The 20686-nt window shown below is 46.6% G+C and overlaps 1 protein-coding gene across 6 annotated transcripts in view; it reads left to right on the top strand.

Annotated features, from left to right (window-relative positions):
- The window catches only part of ECT2 (epithelial cell transforming 2), a 1267500-nt gene that overhangs the window by 755834 nt on the left and 490980 nt on the right, over positions 1-20686 (top strand). For all 6 annotated transcript variants that reach the window (XM_069618731.1, XM_069618732.1, XM_069618729.1 and 3 more), the window contains one exon: positions 6897-6975. In XM_069618731.1, the coding sequence (XP_069474832.1) occupies positions 6897-6975 (79 nt within the window). The remainder of the gene's footprint in view (positions 1-6896; positions 6976-20686) is intronic.

The raw sequence follows: 20686 nt of genomic DNA, 5'->3' as shown, positions 1-20686 counted from the left end.
GGTAAGAAAGAAGACTGGGGGACTGTTAGGGAGAATTCTCATAAATGGCTAATTTCCTTTACCTAATGAGTCAGTCAGCAGCTTTGCTGGATTTCTAGGATTTCTTTCTTTCACCTGGGAAGAGTGTGAGCCGTTTTCCCACTCTTCAATGTGTTTTGCCATGTGTGTTTTTACCATTTTGTGTGTTCTTGGGCTCTGGAGCCTCACCTACTCCATGAGCACCACTTTTTGTGTTACACAGCACCTTCAGTGCAGTGCCACAGGGTTGTCTTTTAGACTTCCCACTGACTCCATTTTTCTGAAGCTGACTACTGTCCACCAGAAACATGTAAAGTTGCCATTCACTTTATGTAGTCTCTTTAAACCAAGGACCCAGTACACCCCATTTTACATGGGGTATTGGAAAGAGTTAACTCTTATCCCTTTTTGTCTGTGCCTCTTGGAGCCTTGTTTCGCTCCCTTAACATTAAGACTTGGCTGGTGGCAATGGTAACTACCTTTTAACTTTTCTACTGCGATTATCTTATATAAACGTGGTATTGTTTTAGGCTATGATATTGGCCTCGAACATAAACCCGCCTGACCAAATGCATTTTCTTTTGGTTCCGGCTGGGTTTATTCACCATTTCTTTTTTAGTCTCATGTTTTTCTCTGCGCGCCAAACCGGGGATGATTCCTTTGTTCGCTGTCTTTTGGCGGGCTTCTGCACAGAAGCCCTCCTTAAGGCACCTGAAAGTCTAGGTAGGCAGGATGTGAGGGAGGGGTCTTCGGACCCCTGCCATGGGTTCCCTTGGTAACCCAAGTCGCACTCTTGTTTGGCTAAGGGGGCTGTCCTTGCCAGGACAGCCATCTTGCTGTGATTGACAGCCAGGCTGTATGAATGAGGGAAAACTGCATAAAAAGCAGGTCTCTGGGACTGGAAAGGCAGAGTCGCCACTGGAACAAAAGAACCAACGAGGAACTGTAAGAGGACGGCCCCTACAACGACAGAACCGCCCGGTGAAGCCCTGCTGCAGGTCCGAATCTGACGACAGACAAGATCCTCCAGGGAACTTCTTCCCTTGAGCTGGTGGGACCAACCAGTTCGCCCAAACTACAAGCCAGGACCCCTCCTCTGGTCGAATTCGCTGTACAGAGCTACAGTGGGCTGGATAGCCAGGAAGGTCGGACCCTGCTTGGGTTTTAAGGAGCGCACCTTTTATTGGTTGTTTTGCTCTGCTGCTGGCTTCTTCCCTTGGTGGCACAGGACCCTCCAGTCTTCCTACTTCATGCCAGTCAGTCGCTTCAGGAACCGTGAGCCTGCAGGAACCACCAGGAACGTCCGCCTCAGCTACAGCTCCCTCTCCGGTTTTAAGGTACTGTGCAAATCCGTTTGGCCGTCTCGTTCAACAGTGGTAAAAGTTTTAAATCTTTTGCCAATCCGTGGGCTTGTCCTTCTCTTCTCTTTGAACTAACTTTTCTACCAACCAACCTCGCCTAGAATCTGTGCCCTGAACTTTACCGCAAACTAACCTGAACTGTGATCTTGAGCAAAAGACTTTTGACCCATTGACTTTGGCCCTAAGCCTTTTCTAGCTGATCTCCTCACTGAAGTTCCTCTTGTTCAATTGCCCTGAGTACTTACGTGTTGGTTTGCCCAATTTCTGATAACTGTATTTCCCTCCCTTTTAAATTGCTCGAGTGCCATTTTGCTCCCACTTCATTTAGTGAGCTTAACTTGTCTGGAGTTTAAGGGAAGTGGTGTGGTGTATTTATGATTGTGATTTTTAACTTGCTTAGAATAGTGAAATGTTATCCAACTGTTGAGTAAATAAATATATATTCTTTTACTTAGAAACCTTGAGTCAGTGTTTGCCTGAATCATAGTAATTGCTGTCCTTTGTGTAACTATTTGATACTGCTCACTTACTCTTGAGATAAATCTGGCCGCTCTGCTACTGCTACCACTTTAACTGTGTAGTACAGGCTTGTACCAAAGGTGAAATTCTACTGTCACTTGTAGTCTTAATTGTGTGTGGTGTTCCCAAAGGGTACTGCATATAATTCTGCCTAACGGGCTGGAGGCCCATTTCTAGACCTGCGTTACTTCTTAAGACGCTGCAAGTCTCATAAATTCAGGATGCTCACTTTGCAGCTCGGGCAACTAAAAAGAGGGGATATCTGGACGTTGCTGGACCAGGAGGATGGCCTACTTCCACGTCCTCATTCTCAGGAATCGCTGCAGGTTTCTATGCTTCGTAGTGCAGGGGACAGCACTACCACTTCAAAGCCCTATCTTTCGGCTTGAAGTCTGCTCCCAGAGTGTTCACGGGGGATTCATGTATACCCATGCCTCGACTGGCTCATTCGGGCCCCCTAAAAAGAGTTGGCCGTCGGACACACGAAGACTGGCGTCAAGCTGCTGACGGAGCTGCGATTTTCCATCAAATATGCAAAGTCCTGCTTGACACCATTGCAGACTGCACTGTTCCTGGGGTCCAGAGTCTGCACTGTTCATGGGGGCCAGTGTCCTGCAGAGCATCACCCACAGTGGAGAGGGTAGCAGTCATTCAAGGGAAGGTGCAGCGACTGTTGTTGATGAAGACGGCTGTGGTGCGGACCATCAATTCATTGCTCGTCATGACGTCCTGCATTTACCTCATTCGGCTCTGCAGGTTACAGATGCAGCCTCTTGAGTGCCTGGGTTAAAGTGTCTGGAAACTTTGCAAACAAGATCACTGTGGACAACGAGTTCCGTCGGGCAATAAGATGGTGGGGTGGGGGAATTGCGCTCCTGCCACGAGTGGGAACTTCGGCAGGACCAGGTGGACCACATCTTCGCCAGGTGGGGCAGGCTCCAGACCGCTGTTTGCAATGACGGCGAACTCCAAATACCAGATGTTTGCCAGCAGAGTCCACCAACTGAGCAGCCTGGGCAACTTTCTCCTTCCCGTGAGAAGGGATGTTTCTGTACGAGTTTCCTCCGTTGCCTCTCTTTCTACAAGTCATCAATACACTCAGTGTCAGTGCAGGATGTTACTGATCGCCCCTACGTGGCTGGAGATAGATTTGGTATCAGGTCCTTCTCAGCCTGTCGCAGTATCCTTCAATCAAACGACCAGTGGTCCTGGATCTTCTCACCAGAGAAGGTTGTGCAATCCTGCATTAGGACCCAGGATCGCTCAACCTGAGGGCTTGGCTCATGCAACCCTTGAATTTGGGGAGTACGAGTTCCCTCCACACTGCAGGATGGTCCTCACCAAGGACAGGGCATCGTCTACTTTGAAGTGCTGCGGTCACAAGTGGAAGCATTTCACTACGTGGTGCTGGTCGCAGAAGATTGCTCCTCTGAGGGTCACGGCCCCACAGATTCTTTCATATTTGCTATCCTTGGCCAAGGCCGGACTGACGCGGGCCTCGATCAAGGTACATCTGGCTGCTATCTCCGTTACACCAGGTCTCCAGGAAGATCTTCACTTTGGTCTCATTGACTCGTCAAAGAATTCCTCAATGGACTTTCGTTCTTCCCCCACCAGTTAAGGCACCTGCCCCAGTGTGGGAACTCAACATGATGCCGACGACACGCATGGGGCCCTTTCTTTGAGCCTATGCATCAGGCCCCTAAACTGATTTTCTCGTGGCCATCACCTCCGCCAGGAGTGTAGGTGAGATACAGGCACTATCCTGCAAGCAGCTATTCCTGACTTTCCATGAATCGAGGGTGGTGCTGCGGACGCACCTCTTTTTCATGCCGAAGGTTCTGTCGGAATTCCACCTCAACCAACCTTTGTTGCCTTTTTTTTTTCCCCAAAAACATTTGTCACTGACTCAAAGGGCCTTGCACTTGCTGGATGTTGCTCGTGCCCTGAAGTTTTACGTGGCACGCACAAAGGGTTTCCGAAAGACTTAACAGCTGTTTATGAAATTTGGTCCTGTGAACCATGGGAAGGCCTTGTCCAAGGCTTCCATCTCAAGGTGGATCTATGGCTGGATCATGTGCTGTCATCGGTTGGCGAACCGACCGCTGCTCAGCCATCCGAGAGCCCACTCCACCAAAACGATGTTGTTCCCAGCTGGTGTGCCCCTGCTGGACATCTGCAGGGCTGCTACGTGGAGTTCCATGCACACCTTCACGAGGTTCTACTGCGTCGACCAGGATTCCAGGGAGGAGTCCAGAGTTGGCCAAGCACTGCTACGTAGCCTGTTTGCTTGAGGTGAGACTCTTGTAGAGCAAAGAGTTGATTGCTTCTGTTGAAGCTAGCCCCCTCCCATGGTTGTGTAATGTTGTTCTGCTGGGTATTCGTTATTCATGAGCATGTGAATCCATGCCAGACCCCATGATGGAGAAGGAACATACTTACCTGTAACTAGTTGTCTCCTGCATAGGTCTGGCATGGTTTCACATGCGAACCCTTCCTTCATCCCCTCTGCGACTCTTCTTGGTCATACTGTCACTTTAAATGCTACCAAATCTGAAGATGGCTGCCAGAGGAGGTGCTTGGAGAGAGGACTGTCATTGGATGGGGGCAGTATGACCCAGAGGACAGTAATTGGTTTAGTGGAGAAATAGTTTGTAAGTGAAAGTGAAACCATTTTTCTTTTTACAGAGGATTCCCAGTCTGTCAAAGGGGAATATTCATGAGCATGTGAATCCATGCTGGAGAACAATAGTTATAGGTAAGCAACTTGTTCCTTTCGTAGCATGGAAAGAAAAATAGGGGTGAGCACGACTAATGTTAAAAAGAGCATAGCGACAAGAGCTGGCGATCAAAGAAATATGAAGGGGAAACGAGAGAGTAGGAACAAAGGTAACGCCCAAGTTGCGTGCCGATTGTGAAAAGGGGAGAGAGGATGGGGGAAAGGAAAGAGGGGGTGGGAGAAATAGTAGATGCAGGAAAGAACAGAACATCAGTTTTTGGGGTATTAAGATGTAGAAAATGAAGGCATCCCGTTCCGGACAGCAGAAAGATAGTTTGAAATAGTCGAGTGAAGCGCAGAATCAAAGGAAGTAAGGGAGAGAAAGATCTGGGTGTCATCGTCGTACAAATGAAAAGGGAGGTGGAAGGAAGAGCTAAGGGCAGGAAGGGGAGCAGTGTAAAGGGAGATGTCGGAGAACCACCAAGCCTTGAGGGACAGCATAAAAAGGGAGTGAGGGAGAAGAATGTCCAGCGCAGGTAACCTAATTTAGTGAATTTAACCAGTGAACTGCGCCAAGTTACAGACAATGCATCAAAATACATCAAAACAGTTGTAATGTGTATTTAATTCCGTTCTACAGCCTGACGCGTGTTTCGAGCAAAGCTCTTCCTCTGAGGCCACAAGTACTTGTCCAATTGGATATGCAATAACTTGCTTAAATTACGAAAAGAATCACAGTACATACATTACAACTGTTTTGATGTATTGTCTGTAACTTGGCGCAGTTAACTGGTTAAATTCACTCTGTTTTCTACTGAGGATTCTTGGTCTAGGCACCCTCAAACTAACGCCGTCGTTACAACCCTACAAGTAGGCATTAGCGCTGGTGTTACTAGTGGCCTTTTTGACCGCCCCCCCTTCTTTGCAGGTAACATAATTGGTCTGTTGCGAAAGGTAAGAACGGTGAAGATGTTCTTAATCTATGTATTTCCTTCTTGAGGGCCAGGCTGTATTCACATACTGACTGAGCCCCGAAATCGCTCTGGTTTCCCAGAAATGTTTCTTATAAATTGGAAAAGCCATCTCTGTCTCAATTTGTAATATAGTGGACAAACGATTAAAAAGTGCAGTAAATCCTCTGAAACATCTTGCACTAGGCGAATACCCCCACTTCAGAAACCTGTGATGGCTGCCAATGGCAAGACCAGTAATCTGGCCTTCAAATAGATTTTTGCATCCTTGTCTTCAAGAATATTTAGATACTTTTCAGGACCAATGTAGGATTTAAGCAATAAATACATAGCTGTTATGCCAGTGGAGTATCGATCATTTCAGTTAATAGTAGTAGTCTTTAGATTTCTTTACAATGTTCTCTTTCGGGAGTAAGTTCCCTACGCTTTTTATGTTGAATATTCGGGGTAGCCCCATTTTCGAATTTAGATTGGAGATATAAAGAATACAGGGGAGCTTTTTTGCTCCACTTTGTGCAAGAACATCTACCAATGCAGATTTATAAGATATACTCCATTGTCATAATCTTACACCGGTACCAAACAATTTTAATTTGGCATAGTATACTATCCCATAAACCATTTGCCTTAGAGAGAAATTGATGGAGTGGAAGTGAGCACATTATCAAAATGCCAATCTGTTTGCTCCAACTTCCTGAAATAAGAGTATCCCCACAGCTCAGCAACCTAGAGCGCCGAAGAGTTGTCACACACTCAGTATCTCAAAGCTTTGGTAAGTCACATTCCCACTATTGTTACAAAAAGTGTTGTGCACCCCCCACTTGTCTTGTGAAGTTCAATATAAACGTATCAAACTCTTTCCCCCATCAACCTTTTACATCTAAACAATTCTTGATACTGTTTTTGATTCCTGAGCTTTGTGTACTTGTCACAAAGTATTGTTAACCTAAAGACCTGTTCCAGTGGGCCAACCCCCCTCTCTGAAACTGCCTGTAAATCCGAAAGGACTTTGTTGTGGCTGCCATGTCTTTCAGTTATTTTGTATGCATACTGCTGTAAATATAGAGCTAACTCACGCTTTCTCCCCAACCGAGTTTGGGAGTGGACATGGGCGATGATGGTGTAACCACAGTATTTAAATATATTTTAAAAAGTGAAATGTGTTGCCGCAAACAATTAGACTTCACACAATGCACCACATCTTGCTTCCAGAAAACAATCATTCTGGCGCTGTTTCTTTCAAAAGTGTAACATTTCAGTTCTCAAATCTTTGATGTGTAACCAAGAGCTTTTTGACTTCTTTTCTAGACATATCAATGAGGATAAAAGAAAAACTGAAGGGCAGAGACAGATCTTTGATGTGGTTTATGAAGTAGATGGATGCCCTGTAAGTAAGAGTGTTGACTGGTAGTTAATAATTCTGTAATACAAAGAAAATAAATGGAGCCTTTCCCAAAGGACCAGTTTTTATTTTTTACAGCGAACCTAGGTATAAATTGGCAGAGTATGAGCGTCTGAAGTTGTTGCTGGGTCAGTGTCAGTGCAATGATGGTGCACGATTTCCATTTAAATTTGTTCTGAATCCTTGCTGCTATGCAGCCTTAATTCTTTTAGGTTTTCAACTCAAGTCGGTTTTCATTTTCCCACCCATTGAGAGGATCCGGAGTTGGAAGATGCAATGGGGTGGCTAGAAGAAAGTGTTTGTTTATTGTGTTTTATATATAGATTTCACTTTTTGTGCACAATCCTCATTACCATGTCCACTGATCCGAAGTCCCTTGTGTTAGGTAAGATTTCTCTTTTTGCAGCTTTCTTTCTATAGTTTATATGGAAACCAATCTTTTTTGCATTGTTTATGAACCTATGAGGGGGTAGTAAAGCCTTTGACTTCACTTCCCCTGCCTTTTGCCCATTTTGTAATGGGGAACCTCTCCAGTCCTTCAGGCTAGCAGTACTGGGAAATTGTTTCCCTTTTGACTTTTACACTTTTGGAACTTTTCTTTTTACATTGCACTGCATAATAAGCTGCTTTGTCCAATGAGGATACTTTTCTATCACCCTAGTATTTAACACTTGGGTTTTTTGATTACTTTTATATGTGCTTAAAAACAAGCTGGTGGAAGCAATTATATTGCTTCAATTTTTGTGTTTTTTAGTGTGCACAGTCGCATTTACCACATATGGTTACTAAACGGCGCTAATACCCTACAATGGCCACACCACAAGATTTTTGCTTTCTCTGTGGCCACATTGTTTGGCCACCTTTCTGCCTTGCCTGGTCATGAAATCTAATATTGCACTTACCCGGGAAAGCTTCCGATTTCGCGTGCTAGTGATGCCTTAGTGTGTGTGGCTCGAAGTGGGTGGGACGGTCTGGTCCCACTTTACATCTATGGTGATGGTGAGTCTTAGTTTGGGGAATGCGTGAAACCAGTAGTTGTACCTGATTGGACAACTAGTGGCTCTTTGGTGCAGATCCTTACAATTGGTGGGCTTGGACTTGCTTCCAGGTTGAATTTTGGATAAGGGGACTTGTGCAGCCATTTCTTCAGATCAGCATTGGAGCCAAAAATTCCTTGTAGAAGAACCAGCTGACTGAAGGTCCTAAGAAGACTTCCGAAGAGGCCTGGCATCCCTTCCTGCATCTGGCCTGATGAAGCCCTGTTATATTATGTGATCTGCAAAGGCTCTGTGCAGTGCTTCAACCACTGGAGTGACTTGACCAACCAGTTTCAACGTGATGAGGATCCAGCCGTCCTGAGCCTTCGGATGTGCCACTGTACCACCCGGCAGACTGTAAAGCTCTCCAGTGGGCTAACTCAGTGGAACTGTTGCTGTTCCACGGTTGCAGCCGGAACCTTGATGGTCGCCAGCTTGTTGTAGAAGTTGACTTCCTGGCAAATTTCAGCCTCAAGTTATCCTGTCCTGGAAGGATGCCCACAACCACTACTGGAGAGATGCCTGCTGTCTCTGTATGGTGGCAGTCAATGGAATTTGCTTTTTCACCCTGTCTTTTGAAATGTCTTGAAGAGGGCGGCACCAGTTATTCTTGCGTTCCCTCATCGCAAAAGGTTGCACCCAGCTTCTGGACCTGACTGGAAGATTACTTGTACCTGCAGATCCTGGGCACCTCACTGGATCCAAAGGCGGGAAATCCAACCTGCATCCAGTTATCTGGGAAAATCTGAGGGGGGGGGGTGGCTGTAAGTAAACTCAAACATTTGTCTCCCCCTGTCCTCCATAGGATAACATTGAGAACAAGTCTTTGTATCCTTCCATTACACTGCTTTTTGTTTGTCGAACCAGAGTAGTAAAACCTGAAATATAAGAACACGTTTTTTGCTTCCCAGTAACTTTGGTGCATCTTCTCTTGAACAATCGCCAATACAAAACACATCTGGAAAGACTCCTTTCTGTGACTTTTTGGCACAATGGAAATCATTTGTGACTCGATTCCATCTTTATTGCATCACATTACTTGCCTCTTTTCTTGATTTGTCATTGAATGCATTTTAGAGCCTATGATGACTTTATATATCTTTATTACTTTATTATCGAGTGTTTTGCGATAGTATCCAGTGCTGGTTTCATGTTTTAGTGTTTAAAGCCTAGAATTAGTACTCTATTTGTATACAACCCTGTCTAAATTGAATTGTGCGTCACTGTCTCTCTTTGTGGACCCCGGACTCAAGTTTCTCTCCTGAGAAAAGCCTTGACTGCTATCCTCTGCTACCTTGATTGGGCTTTGGCTAACTTCTCTGTTAGGGAGATACAGCAGTTTTATGCTTAATCCCCTTTCTGATTGAGACCGCCAGCACATTTTGCTGGACTTCTGGACCTTTTTCTTGTTCTCCTGAATAAGGGGAGCCTTTTTCCCCCCCACTCATTCGTTCTTGCTCTGATCATGGGAACTCTGTTTTTTGTTTTACCATATTTTATGGAGTCTTTCTTTCCTCCATATCCCTTAAAGGCATCTTTTTTCACTTTTGCAGCACACAGCACCCTAGGATGAGTGTGAAATCCTAGTAAAAGGTGAGTTCCTATGGCAGAAGGCAAGTTGACCACTGGAACAGAAGATCCCAAGACGACGTCCAGAGACGCCTGCAGCCCTTTCCAGTAATTGCGATTTAGACCACTGCTGTGCTGCCAGCTTTTTAATCGACAGAGGAGCTCAGAAGAGGACAACTTCTTCCCTTTGGCTGGTGGGATCAACTAGCAATAAGATGACCTGTAGAATGAGCCACCCCAAACGTGCTGTTCCTAGATTGCAAACCACCATTACCAGGGAACCTCTGTCCCAATTGCAGTGCATCATCTTCACGTGAACTAATTCTCCCAGAGGTTTGGTGAGCTCCAGTTGCCCTCACACCCCACTTTCCCGCCAGAGTGCAAGACCAAAGAATTGAGGCTGATTTACCTGGCGGCAAACGTTCACCCATGGAGCCTGTGAAAAGGCACCAAAACTGCAGACTGATGTGGAGTATAAAAAATTCCATGCTGAGTCTTTTTTTTTTCTTCTTCTTTTCTCGTACTACTGTGACATCCCTTCCAGAGTCCCTCTTTTCGTCTCCACGACCAAGGAACAGGAGACCGGGTAATAGCTGTTGCAGCGTGAAAGAGCTGCATCTTCATCACTCCTCGGGTACTGTGGGACTCTGGGTAGTACTTGCATCAAGACATTTTATCGCACCTGTTACTGGAGTGCTGATTCCGGTGTTTGGGTGTTCACCCATACCGTTCGCCCAGGCCTAATCCCTGTGCGCTTAATGTTTGTGCACCTATAGGGAGCTTTTCCCAAGGTCCCTGATAACTTTCTGACCAACAAAAGCATTCCACTTACTTGTAATCAAAGTACTTTACCTTTGATCCTGCTGTACTTTATCTAGCATTCCTGCCACCTATATCTGCCCACTGTTGCCACCGGTAGGTGGTAGCCGGCGGTAACTAAGGGCCGTGAATAAGGGTATGTCTGTTTTATGACCTTCACTGCAGCAGCTGATCTGCCGAGAGAGAAGGCTGGAGCCTTCTCTCCAACCTACATCCTGACGCTGGAGCCTCGTCAGCCCTTCACAGCTCCCTCACTCCTTTACGGTGAGACCTCCATGCGCGCAGAACTATCTGCCCAAATTGGTATTTTCTGTGCTACTATTCCACATTCCTGTCCGGAGTGCAGCGAATTGCATATTAAGGAGCAGTGCCCCCATCAGAAGCCTTTTTACAGCACGAGTCCATTGATACGCCATTACCTGCAACGTGTGTAATGGTGGCAAATCTTAATGCTTCACCTTCAGGAGGCCGCTCCAGAATGCCTTTGTAGCCTCTGATAGGCTTGCGCCACTTCCTGCCACCGGTACGCGGTAGCCGGCCGTAACTAAGGGCCGGTCTGTGTCTGTCCGTGGCGGACCGTCGTCCTTCGCCAGGAATTTGTTGCCCATCAGCTCATGCACCATATCTTCAGGGACCCGGACTCTCCTATAAGTACACTACGCTGATCAGTCTGTGTCCACCCGCAGCACTGCACCATTTCCATGATCGGATCCACTTTCAGTGAGCCTATCGATGCTCTGGGGCAAACTTACCCTCCCACTGTTATGCTGTCGCACACCCCAGGGCTATCAACCATATGCAGTGGCGAAGTCTCTTATGCTATACTAGTAGCGCCTCAGCCACCCCCGGTGCCACTCACACGTACATTGGCTGCTGCCGGTTTCACTTCCCGCTATCTCCACTGCCACCAAGACTGTTATCCAGCCAACTCCAACCAGCCAAACCTATGGTTGCTAGTGTTACGCATCACCCTCACGGAGGCACCAGCCAATGTATGTAACACCCTAACTGCTGCCACTGTGACCTGTTTACTTACTTGAGACCCTTTTGGTCTGTTCTGCCTTTTAGCCATTGTGTTACCACTGTACCTTGATACGCTGTCACCCTCTATTACTTGACCCCTGAGCAGCGCCCCTTCGCACACCTGTAAATGGTTCCCACCATGCACAGTCACCCTTCCACGCCCACACCTCAACACTCACTTCCCAACCCTGCCCACTTTCGTTGCACTCAATTCTACTCTGGACCCCCTTCCCTCCTCGCTCCCTCACATACATACTTCCACTCCAACCATCGTGGCCCCTGCACATTCCCCCACATCTCTCCTAGCCCACCACCCCAACACTCCCTGCCCTCATTAGTTCCAGATTAACTAGACTTGGATTGCGCACATTACCTACACCCACTCTCAGCCTACCCACTGCCACACTGCTAAGAAACATCAGACTATGCACACGCACCCTTTACACCTTTACACCCAAACACACACCCTCCTCCCTCCTGAAACCTCCCCCTCTCCCCCACGACATGGCACCACATCTCTCCACAAGCGCCCTATTTTCACCAGAACACCTTCCCACCCTACAACCCTCACTCACCCGTCTCCCAGCCACCACACCCTCCCCGCCCCTCACAAAGTTCCCCCTCGCCCACACTCAAATGCGCCTTAATAAATGCACAATCCCTTTCAGTCCACGCTTTGGAAATAAACGACGACCTATCTATGCACAACCTAGATCTACTTTCCATCACAGAAACGTGGATCCACAAAATATCTGGCGCTGCTATCTCCTTAGCTCTCCCCCAAGAATTTTCCATTCTCTGCTCTGACCGACTCCTCTTCAAAGGAGGCGGCGTAGCCCTCGTCACCAAAGATTCTCTATCCATCAGGCAATGCCACCACCCCTGGAAGGAAAACTCAGACCTTCTCTCAGCCAAACTTGCCTCATCTCCCAACTGCACCATCAACATACACCTCACATACAGGCCCCCAGGCTCAACTCCGAATACCAAGGACACCTCCTTCACATACTCAGTAACCTTAAAAGCTCTACCAAATCGATCCTGCTGGGCGACCTCAACTTAGGGCTGGGGGGCCCCTAAAGACAAAGCAGCCACCACTCTAGCAAAGGAACTAAAAGACCTTGGTTTAACACAAAGTGTCACCGACCCTGCACACTGCAAAGGCTGGACCCTCGACTGGGTGGCTGAACATAATTGCCTCACCACCAACTCAGCCTACCCTTGGACAGACCACAATTGCATGCAATTCACCATCCCAACCACGCACACCACCAAACCCCTCACCTATGCCCCGCCGGCCCAAGTCAGAAGCTCAAAAAAACGAACCAAAGAAAACCTTAAACCCTTCCTTGAAAACCCCGAACTCAGACTCCCTTTCTCTAGCGCCCCCTGCGCTCTCGCCAACATCTACACCACAACTCTCACCAAAGCTGTGAACGCCATAGCCCCTATTGAAAAGAAAAAAAGTGTATGCATACCAATTCCTGGTTCACGTAAGACCTTCAGGTCTAACGCTCCAGCGAACGCACTGTCTTAACTGGCAATCCACCCCTAATGACTCAACCAAATCTGAATTCAAAATCCTCTCCAAACAATACAAGCAAGCCATATTTCTGGCCATATCCAACTCCTTTAACGCTCGGATCGCCAAGGCCAACTCTCAGCCCAAAGAAATATTCACTATCTTCCGGGACCTCGTCACTCCCACCACCAGCAAAGACAAGATCATCAAAGACAAAGAATGGTGCTCTAGCATCCAGGCTGCCCTATTAAGTAAAATTGAATTCCTCCAACAAAAAATACAAGCGCAGTTCCTGGCTCTGCTCATACCTAACTAACCCTCCAAGCCAAGCCCCCTCCACCAGTCTGAACCGACCTCCTTCCGAGACGTTACAGAAAAGGTCTGTAATCTTCTAAAACACCTCGAGCCTTCCACTTGCAAAGCAGACATCTGCCCTCCAGCCATTATTAAAGACTGTGCTGATTCCCTAGCCCCTCTACTCGCTGCATTCATTAATGCCTTGTTGTCTACAGGTATTGTCCCATTCAGCCTTAAAGCAGCCTGGGTGCGACCACTTCTAAAAAAGCCCACCCATGATCCATTATCTCCCACCAACTACTGACCCATCACCACTGTCCCCTTCCTCCTCAAAATCCTCGACAAAGCAGCCCACAACTAGATACAGCACTTCCTAGAAACTAACACCATCTTGGGTAAAAGGCGATCTGGTTTCCGCAAAGGTCACCGCACTGAAACAGCACTCCTGGACCTCATAAACCAAATAACCTCAATCATGGATAAGGGCAAACCTGCCTTCCTCCTAGACCTCTCGGCAGCCTTCGATCTTGTGGATCACAAAACCCTGACCACACACCTCTCATAGGCAGCTAATTTCTCTAACAAGGACTCCTCATGGATCACATCTTTCCTGGAGGGCAGAGCTATGAAGGTGTTCTCAGATCAAGCCAACGCAGACCCCTTCCACCGCAGAGTCCCCCAAGGCTCCTGCACCGCCCCCACACTCTACAACCTATTCACCAAACCCCTTTTTGATAAACTGGACTCCTTCGGCATAGCATACACGAAGTATGCCGACGATAGGCAGGTACTTCTGCACCTCTCTGGCTCATATGACCAGGACGCCGCAGCCTTTACTAGGATCTATCATTCACGCCTGGATGGCAGCCAACGGGTTATGCCTGAACGGGGACAAAACAGAAATCATTATCCTGGGCCCCAAAGAGATACTGGCTAAACTCAACAAATATGGCAACTTCTCCATTGAGAACTCCACCATTCCTGTTTCCCCATCAGTAAAAACACTAGGAGTCTACCTAGACTCCACTCTATCCATGGCCAAGCAAGTCAGCGCATCTGCATCAGCACTTACCACCAAACTCATAAACTCCGTCTCACCTTTCCTATCCAACCAGAACTGCCTATCCATAGCCACAATAGGGGGCAGATTAGACTACTGCAACGTCCTCCTCGCAGGTACTTCCGCCAAAAACCTCAACCGTCTCCAAATGGTCCAAAACAATGCACTCAGAGCAGCCCGCAGAATCCCCAAAAGAGACCATCTCGCAGGCAAAACGAGATGCCCACTGGCTCCCTGTAAGAGAAAGGATCACTTTCAAGACCCTCTCATTCACACATAAATACATTCACCGCTCAGCCCCACCGTATCTCTCAGACACCGTCATTAGAGATGCTTCATCTCGCCCTAAGAGAAGCAACCAAGCCAACAAACTACGCATTCCACAGAGACAAAGCCGGGGGTATTGGCTTGCCACACATTGCTCCGAAACCTCCCTCCCAGCATTCCAAAAAACTCAAAACGACACTATTCACTTACGCCTGCCCTTGATAACCTGTAACTAAGTCTGTAACATAAATCTGTTTTTATCACATGTAATTGCCTGTATTATGCAACTAAGTTCAATGTCTGTAACAGCGCCACGATATCCCCGGGCTGATGCGCGCTTTAAAAATACTAAAAAATAAATGCATCCCTTCCAAACTGACTCTGAACTCATAACTAGTTGGGGGATGGACTGCTAAAAGCCCTGTGGCCATTGAAAGGTTTTCTAAGCATATAAAAGTATTGAACTGCTATTGCTGGTGCTGAATAACCTTTTTTATTCCAACAGAACATTTTCTGAGTGACTAACAAGTGATTTTACTTAACATTAAACTGTGTTCATAAACTGTACATTTGTTTACTCAGTATTGCTGATGTTTTCTATTGTTGATTAGTTTAATCCCACTTAGATGAATATAATATTTGCCATGTATATAGAAGTATATTTTACGATAACTACAGGTGTGAGTTTCTTTGGACCTATGCATTGACCAAGTTCATTGTACTTAACCACAGCACACATCCTCCTTGTAAGATGAGCCTGGCTGCTTTGCCATTCTGCCAAACCTTTGGGTAGTACAGACTTGAATCGGGGCGTGTATACCAAGAGATTTTTGTAGAGTCTCACCTGTGGGTAGATGCTCCCTTAACACTCTGAGTTCCCTTGTTCACTATTAGTAGGGTGACCGCCTAAAATCATCTGTCCCAGGCCAGATTCTAGAAATCATCTTACACCTTGTCAGGGACACAACTGAGTTGGTGGCAGCGCAGCATATCCAAGCAGAAGTTAAAACATTGTGAGGTGGATGCTGTGATGAGTTCTATTCTTCCAGCAGTTGTTTGCACCTCGACTCGCAATTCACTTCTATGTTGCTTTTTTAAGAGAATGTTAGCAAATGGGCCCAGAATAGGCCCAATCCTACTATTTATTATCTTTATCCTGTTCTCTGACTCCCCCAGCCAGCCATCAAGGTAGAATAGGAGCTTGGTTTAGTAAGACAGTAGCAATCATTTCTTTGTGCTCATCCCAATCTTGTTTGGGGAGTAGGAGGAAGTAGTGGTGATGGGTGAGGGGGTGTGGTGATGGGTTGTGGGGGGGGGGGGCAGTGGAAGGAATGGTGGACCTGCAGGGGCTGTGGTGGTGATGTATGCTATGGGAAGGTGGGATGAGGGGGTGGGTGCGGGGTAGTATGGGGGATGCAGGAGGAAAGTTGGGGGTGGGAGGGTGAGGGTGTGCATGCCATCGAACATTGGGTAATCAAACACCATGGAAGAATCAAACTAGAGCAGAGCAGTCTTCGAAGTTGTGAAGCACTACATCAACCTGCTTGCCAGACTATGCAATATTTCGAACTAGCGACAAATGCAACCTTTAACTTCTTCTCTTGTAAGGTGATATTTTGGCTTTGCCAAACACACAAGGCCTGTCCTGACCATACATGCTTGTGACTGGGAGCATTTGTCCTGAAATTGATCCATCTTGATACAAGACCTGACCAACTGGCTGGCAGCCCTCCAACCTGCCACCTACAAGTAAAACTTTCTTCCTTCCATAGGTATGAAGATCATTGCAGGGGAATCGCACATACCACTTTGCAAACCCATGAATGCATCCCTCACTGCAATGCACGTTCCCAGATGCACTGAAAATGGGAGATGGACCCCAGACCCCGCTGACCAAACCCAGATCATTCTGGAAAACATGAACTTTCTCCTCATCATGCTTCTCCCCTTCCTCCTCAGCAAAGTGAGAAGACAGTTGCCATTCAGTTGCATGAAGAGATCACGTGACCCAATTACCTACAGGTCAATCGACATGATGGCCCAGTACACTGCGCAGACCATTCAATGCCTGGGTTCTCTGTGAACTATCCAAAATCCTGTCTGATCCCATCTCAACAGGCTCTCTACTTTAGTGCGTGCCTTGACGCACGCTCTTGCAGGGCGACTGTCATAGGAGCGAGTTCAAGCCCTTCTCTCCAAGGGACAATGGCTCTCCCAATTACCAACTGCATCAGTCTGCCTCCTGAAGTCCCTCAATGGAATGTCCTCTTGCGTTCCCCCATACTGCTTACATGCCCCCTACTGCAAAACCTGCTTGGCTCTGCATGCAATCGCTGCAGGAGTTCCTTGATGCACACTGGCGGCAAGTGTCCACTACCTCTGAGGACAATATTTCACTGATGCTTCACCTCTCAGAACAGTCGGGACCACTCTAATGTGCAAAGAAACGCAAAGGTATTGTTAGGGAGAATTCTCTCTTTAGGCTGAATTTCCTAACCTAGTGAGTCCCCCAGCAGCTTTGCTGGATTTCTGGAGTTTGTTTGTTTTTTTCTCCTGCCAAGAGTGAGACTCTTTCTCCCACTCTTGGACATGATTTATGGTGTTCCTTTGACTGTTAATGTGTTTTATGGGCTATGGGGTCCTTTACTCCATAGGGTCTCATGTGTTTTTACTATGTGTTACACAGCACCCTCCGTGCAGTAACACAGGGTTGTCATGGTGACACCCCACCATAGACTCCATACCCTGGGACTACTGTCTCCCAGGGCATGTAAAATCACCATTGGCTTTACTAGTGCCAAATTATTAACAGAAACCAGTACAAACCATAATATTGTGGACGTACTGGTCGGGGCAATTCGATTGCCCCGGGGTCTGTTAGTCGAGGGGGCACGTCTCCGTCCCCCCTGATCGAGTTTTGGCTGGTGGCAGTGGATACTACTTTTTATATTCGACCGCGAATATATCCCTATGGGATTTTCCCATTGTTCGAGGCTACCAACTTTAATTATTTAATTCTCATAGCCTCAAACATACCGCCGGTTTATTTATTTAATATTAATTCGCCGGTTGGTATTTTTTGCCAGGACTCGATTCTAAAATGGCGTTTGTGTTCTCTTCTGTGACTGCAACCCAAGTCGAGCCCTTTGTTCCACTTTTTGGCGGGCTTCTCCACAGAAGCCTCCAAAAGTGGTGCCACTCTGTCTGGGTACCACAGGGGGTGTGGGAGGGGGTTTAGGCACCCAGGACTGAGTTACCTTGGTAACTCAAGTCGCACTCTTGTGTGATTGGCCCAAGTGGTGAGCCGGCCGGCTCACCACTTAGCATGTTTGAGTGACAGCTAGGCTGAGTGAATGGGGGTGTGCTGCATAAAAGCAGGGTTTTGGGGACTGGAACTTCAGAAGTCGCCGCAGGACCTGAGAATCCGACAAGGGAGAAGCTGAGCAGACCTATCACGACGACACCACCGGTGGAGCCCTGCGGAACCGACTCGCCACTTCCCGACGACAGAGAAGATCTCCCGGCTGGAGAGGCTTCTTCCCCTGACTGGTGGGCACAACCAGTTTACCTTCTTCTCTTCGCATCCCAGGACGTCTTGTGGTCGAATTGCCCGTGCCAAGCACCCCGGCAACCGGATAGCCACTTACCACTGGACTGCGAATAAAAGGACCGCTCCTTTTACCTGAGAACTCTGCGGCTGGTTTCTTCCCTGGCAGTGCAACGGACTCCTGTCTTCCTCCCCGACGAGATCCTCTCTTCCCCCGGACGAAGCACCGACTTGCATCCGCTGCCAGGAACAACTGCCCCCGCTGGAGTCTTCTCGCCCCTTTAAGGTACCGTGTCCGCCAGGCCTCCCTTTCTAAAAATTGCTGCAAGGTAATAATAACCCCTTAACCTTCTGGACTGGGCTGGCCGCCTTGACCCTCTAACTGGTCCCTTTCTTTTGGTCCAACTCTTTTTGAACCTTTGCAAGACTCTTGTGCACTGCAACCGTGTGACCTTGGACACATTTCGTTTTGATCCTCTTAAAGCGGATCCGGCCTACTGACTCTGAATTCACGGTGTTACTTTGCCTTCCTCCCTTGTTGTGTTCGTGAAAAAGTGTTGGGATCTGTTTCAATTTATTCTCTGCTTTTCTCTCCCTTTTTAAAACGAATTATTAGAGTGCCATCTACGTTAAGCGCTCACCGCTGTCTGAAAATAAGTGGGGCATTACTTAAGACTTGTCTAATATTCTTTTAAGGGAGTGTATATCTTTTAGTGACCGTGTTTTTGAATTGCTTACTATTAGTGCCTGTGTGTTTTTTCTAGATGTGGTTTTAAATAAATAATTATATCTCTCTTACACCAAGCCCTAGTCAGTGTTTACTTATTCTATTGTGTTCTCTTGACCTATTGTGAATACTCTGTATACTGCCTAACTCTTCTTGAGGGAAGTCTGACTGCTCAGCCACAGCTACCAAGTGAATCTGTGTGGTACAGACTGCTACCAAGTGGGTTTACTGCCAAACGCCTGTAGTCTTAAATCTTTTGCAGTGGTCCCAGAGGGAACTGCACAGGGTTCTGCCTAACATTAGCCATGCTTTCTACTCCTGCATATTTGAATACTTAATTAAACCTTTTTTTTAATAAAACATTGTTTGCCTAGATTGAAATGAGGTGGTAATTGTCTAAAATGTATCTATTTTTTAAGGCCTTTTCCTGGCTTTCAGAATTTGTGTACTTTTTTGATTTTCAAATATTGTCTTAATGGGTTAGAACCATTGTGGATTGTTGGTATTGGCCTTAGGAGGCTGTATGACTATTTCCTCTGTGTTTAAAATGTCTGGTTCCATTTTATTCTCACCCTTCGTCTGTTTTTAGTGCTTGCCATTATGCAGTGGACCTGCAAAATATTACTAGAGAGGGTTATGTTGTGTTGCACAATGTTTTATATTGCGGGGCAAAACGTTGCAAGATATTAGCCAGCCACAAGTTGCTTGCCACTTTAATTGTATACATACACATAGCACACCATTTACTCAGAGTTTTCAATATCACTAGCCAATGGCTAGTGTTGAGTGGACATTTTGTGCCCTGTTCTATATGTTCTGCAGGCACTCGGTACTTACCAGTTTTAGAATGCCTGGTTCCCTCATCCTTTCCCGGTTCTGTTTTGTGCTGATGTATGACCACATTTAAGCATATAGTGAGTCCTCGGATATTGACTGTTTTTATAATCTACATTATGTAAAAGTAGTTATTTGAGCTGTGTTTTAGAAGTGCAACATAAGTATATATTTCTTTTAGTATCAATATAGTGTTTTTATGTATGGATAATTGTACATTTCTATCTTTCTGTTAACCCTTCCTTGAAAGTTAAGTGGTATACCTCTGCCTCACTCCCTCCTTTTTAGGAGAGTTTTTGCTTTCTTTTCCGTATGGGTGCTTTTGCCTCACCTTAAGGATAGTGGTTGTACACCATTGCTTTAACAGCTACCATGGCGTTTACTAAAAAAGGGTTGCAGAGGCAGGGGGGCTTCAGTAGAAGTCCCTGTGAGCAGAAGGCAGATCCAAATAAATGAGGCAGAAAAGCAAAGCGTTTAGGGCCTCTAAAAAGATTCAGCCGAACCCCAAAAATTGCATTATGCCTTTAAAAAGCACATTGTTGGGCTCATGTCTGCTGAGGTCTGCACTTCCTCAGCCCCACACTTGTTGTTGGACTTTTTTATATTCAAAGCCTTTTTATTCAGGTTCTCAACTTGCTCCAATTCGAGGCTTTAGGGTACAGGGTGTATCCATACGTGGCTTTGCATTTATGCCAACCAATCGCAGATTTCCTCACAAACCTACCTATTCAACGATGATTCGCTTGTAATGCTGGCTTAGCGGATGCCAAATAATGGCTCAAGACGCTCAGAATTATCAGTCGGCAATATAGGCAGAGCCAACTGGGCTATTTACATGGGCACTGATATGCGGAGCTCAACATGGGTGCATGTATCGAAATTTAAAGCCAATTTAGTGACAAGAATTTTTTTAGACTTGCTATTTGAACGCTTAGAACTTTCACTCGTAGACTAGCTAAATATAAAGAAAACCATTTTGCAGACTGCGAGGTCA

This window comes from Ambystoma mexicanum, chromosome 10 (genome assembly GCF_040938575.1).
Source record: "Ambystoma mexicanum isolate Mex_15411 chromosome 10, UKY_AmexF1_1, whole genome shotgun sequence".
Taxonomy (NCBI): domain Eukaryota; kingdom Metazoa; phylum Chordata; class Amphibia; order Caudata; family Ambystomatidae; genus Ambystoma; species Ambystoma mexicanum.
This window is presented reverse-complemented; position numbering and strand designations above follow the sequence as displayed.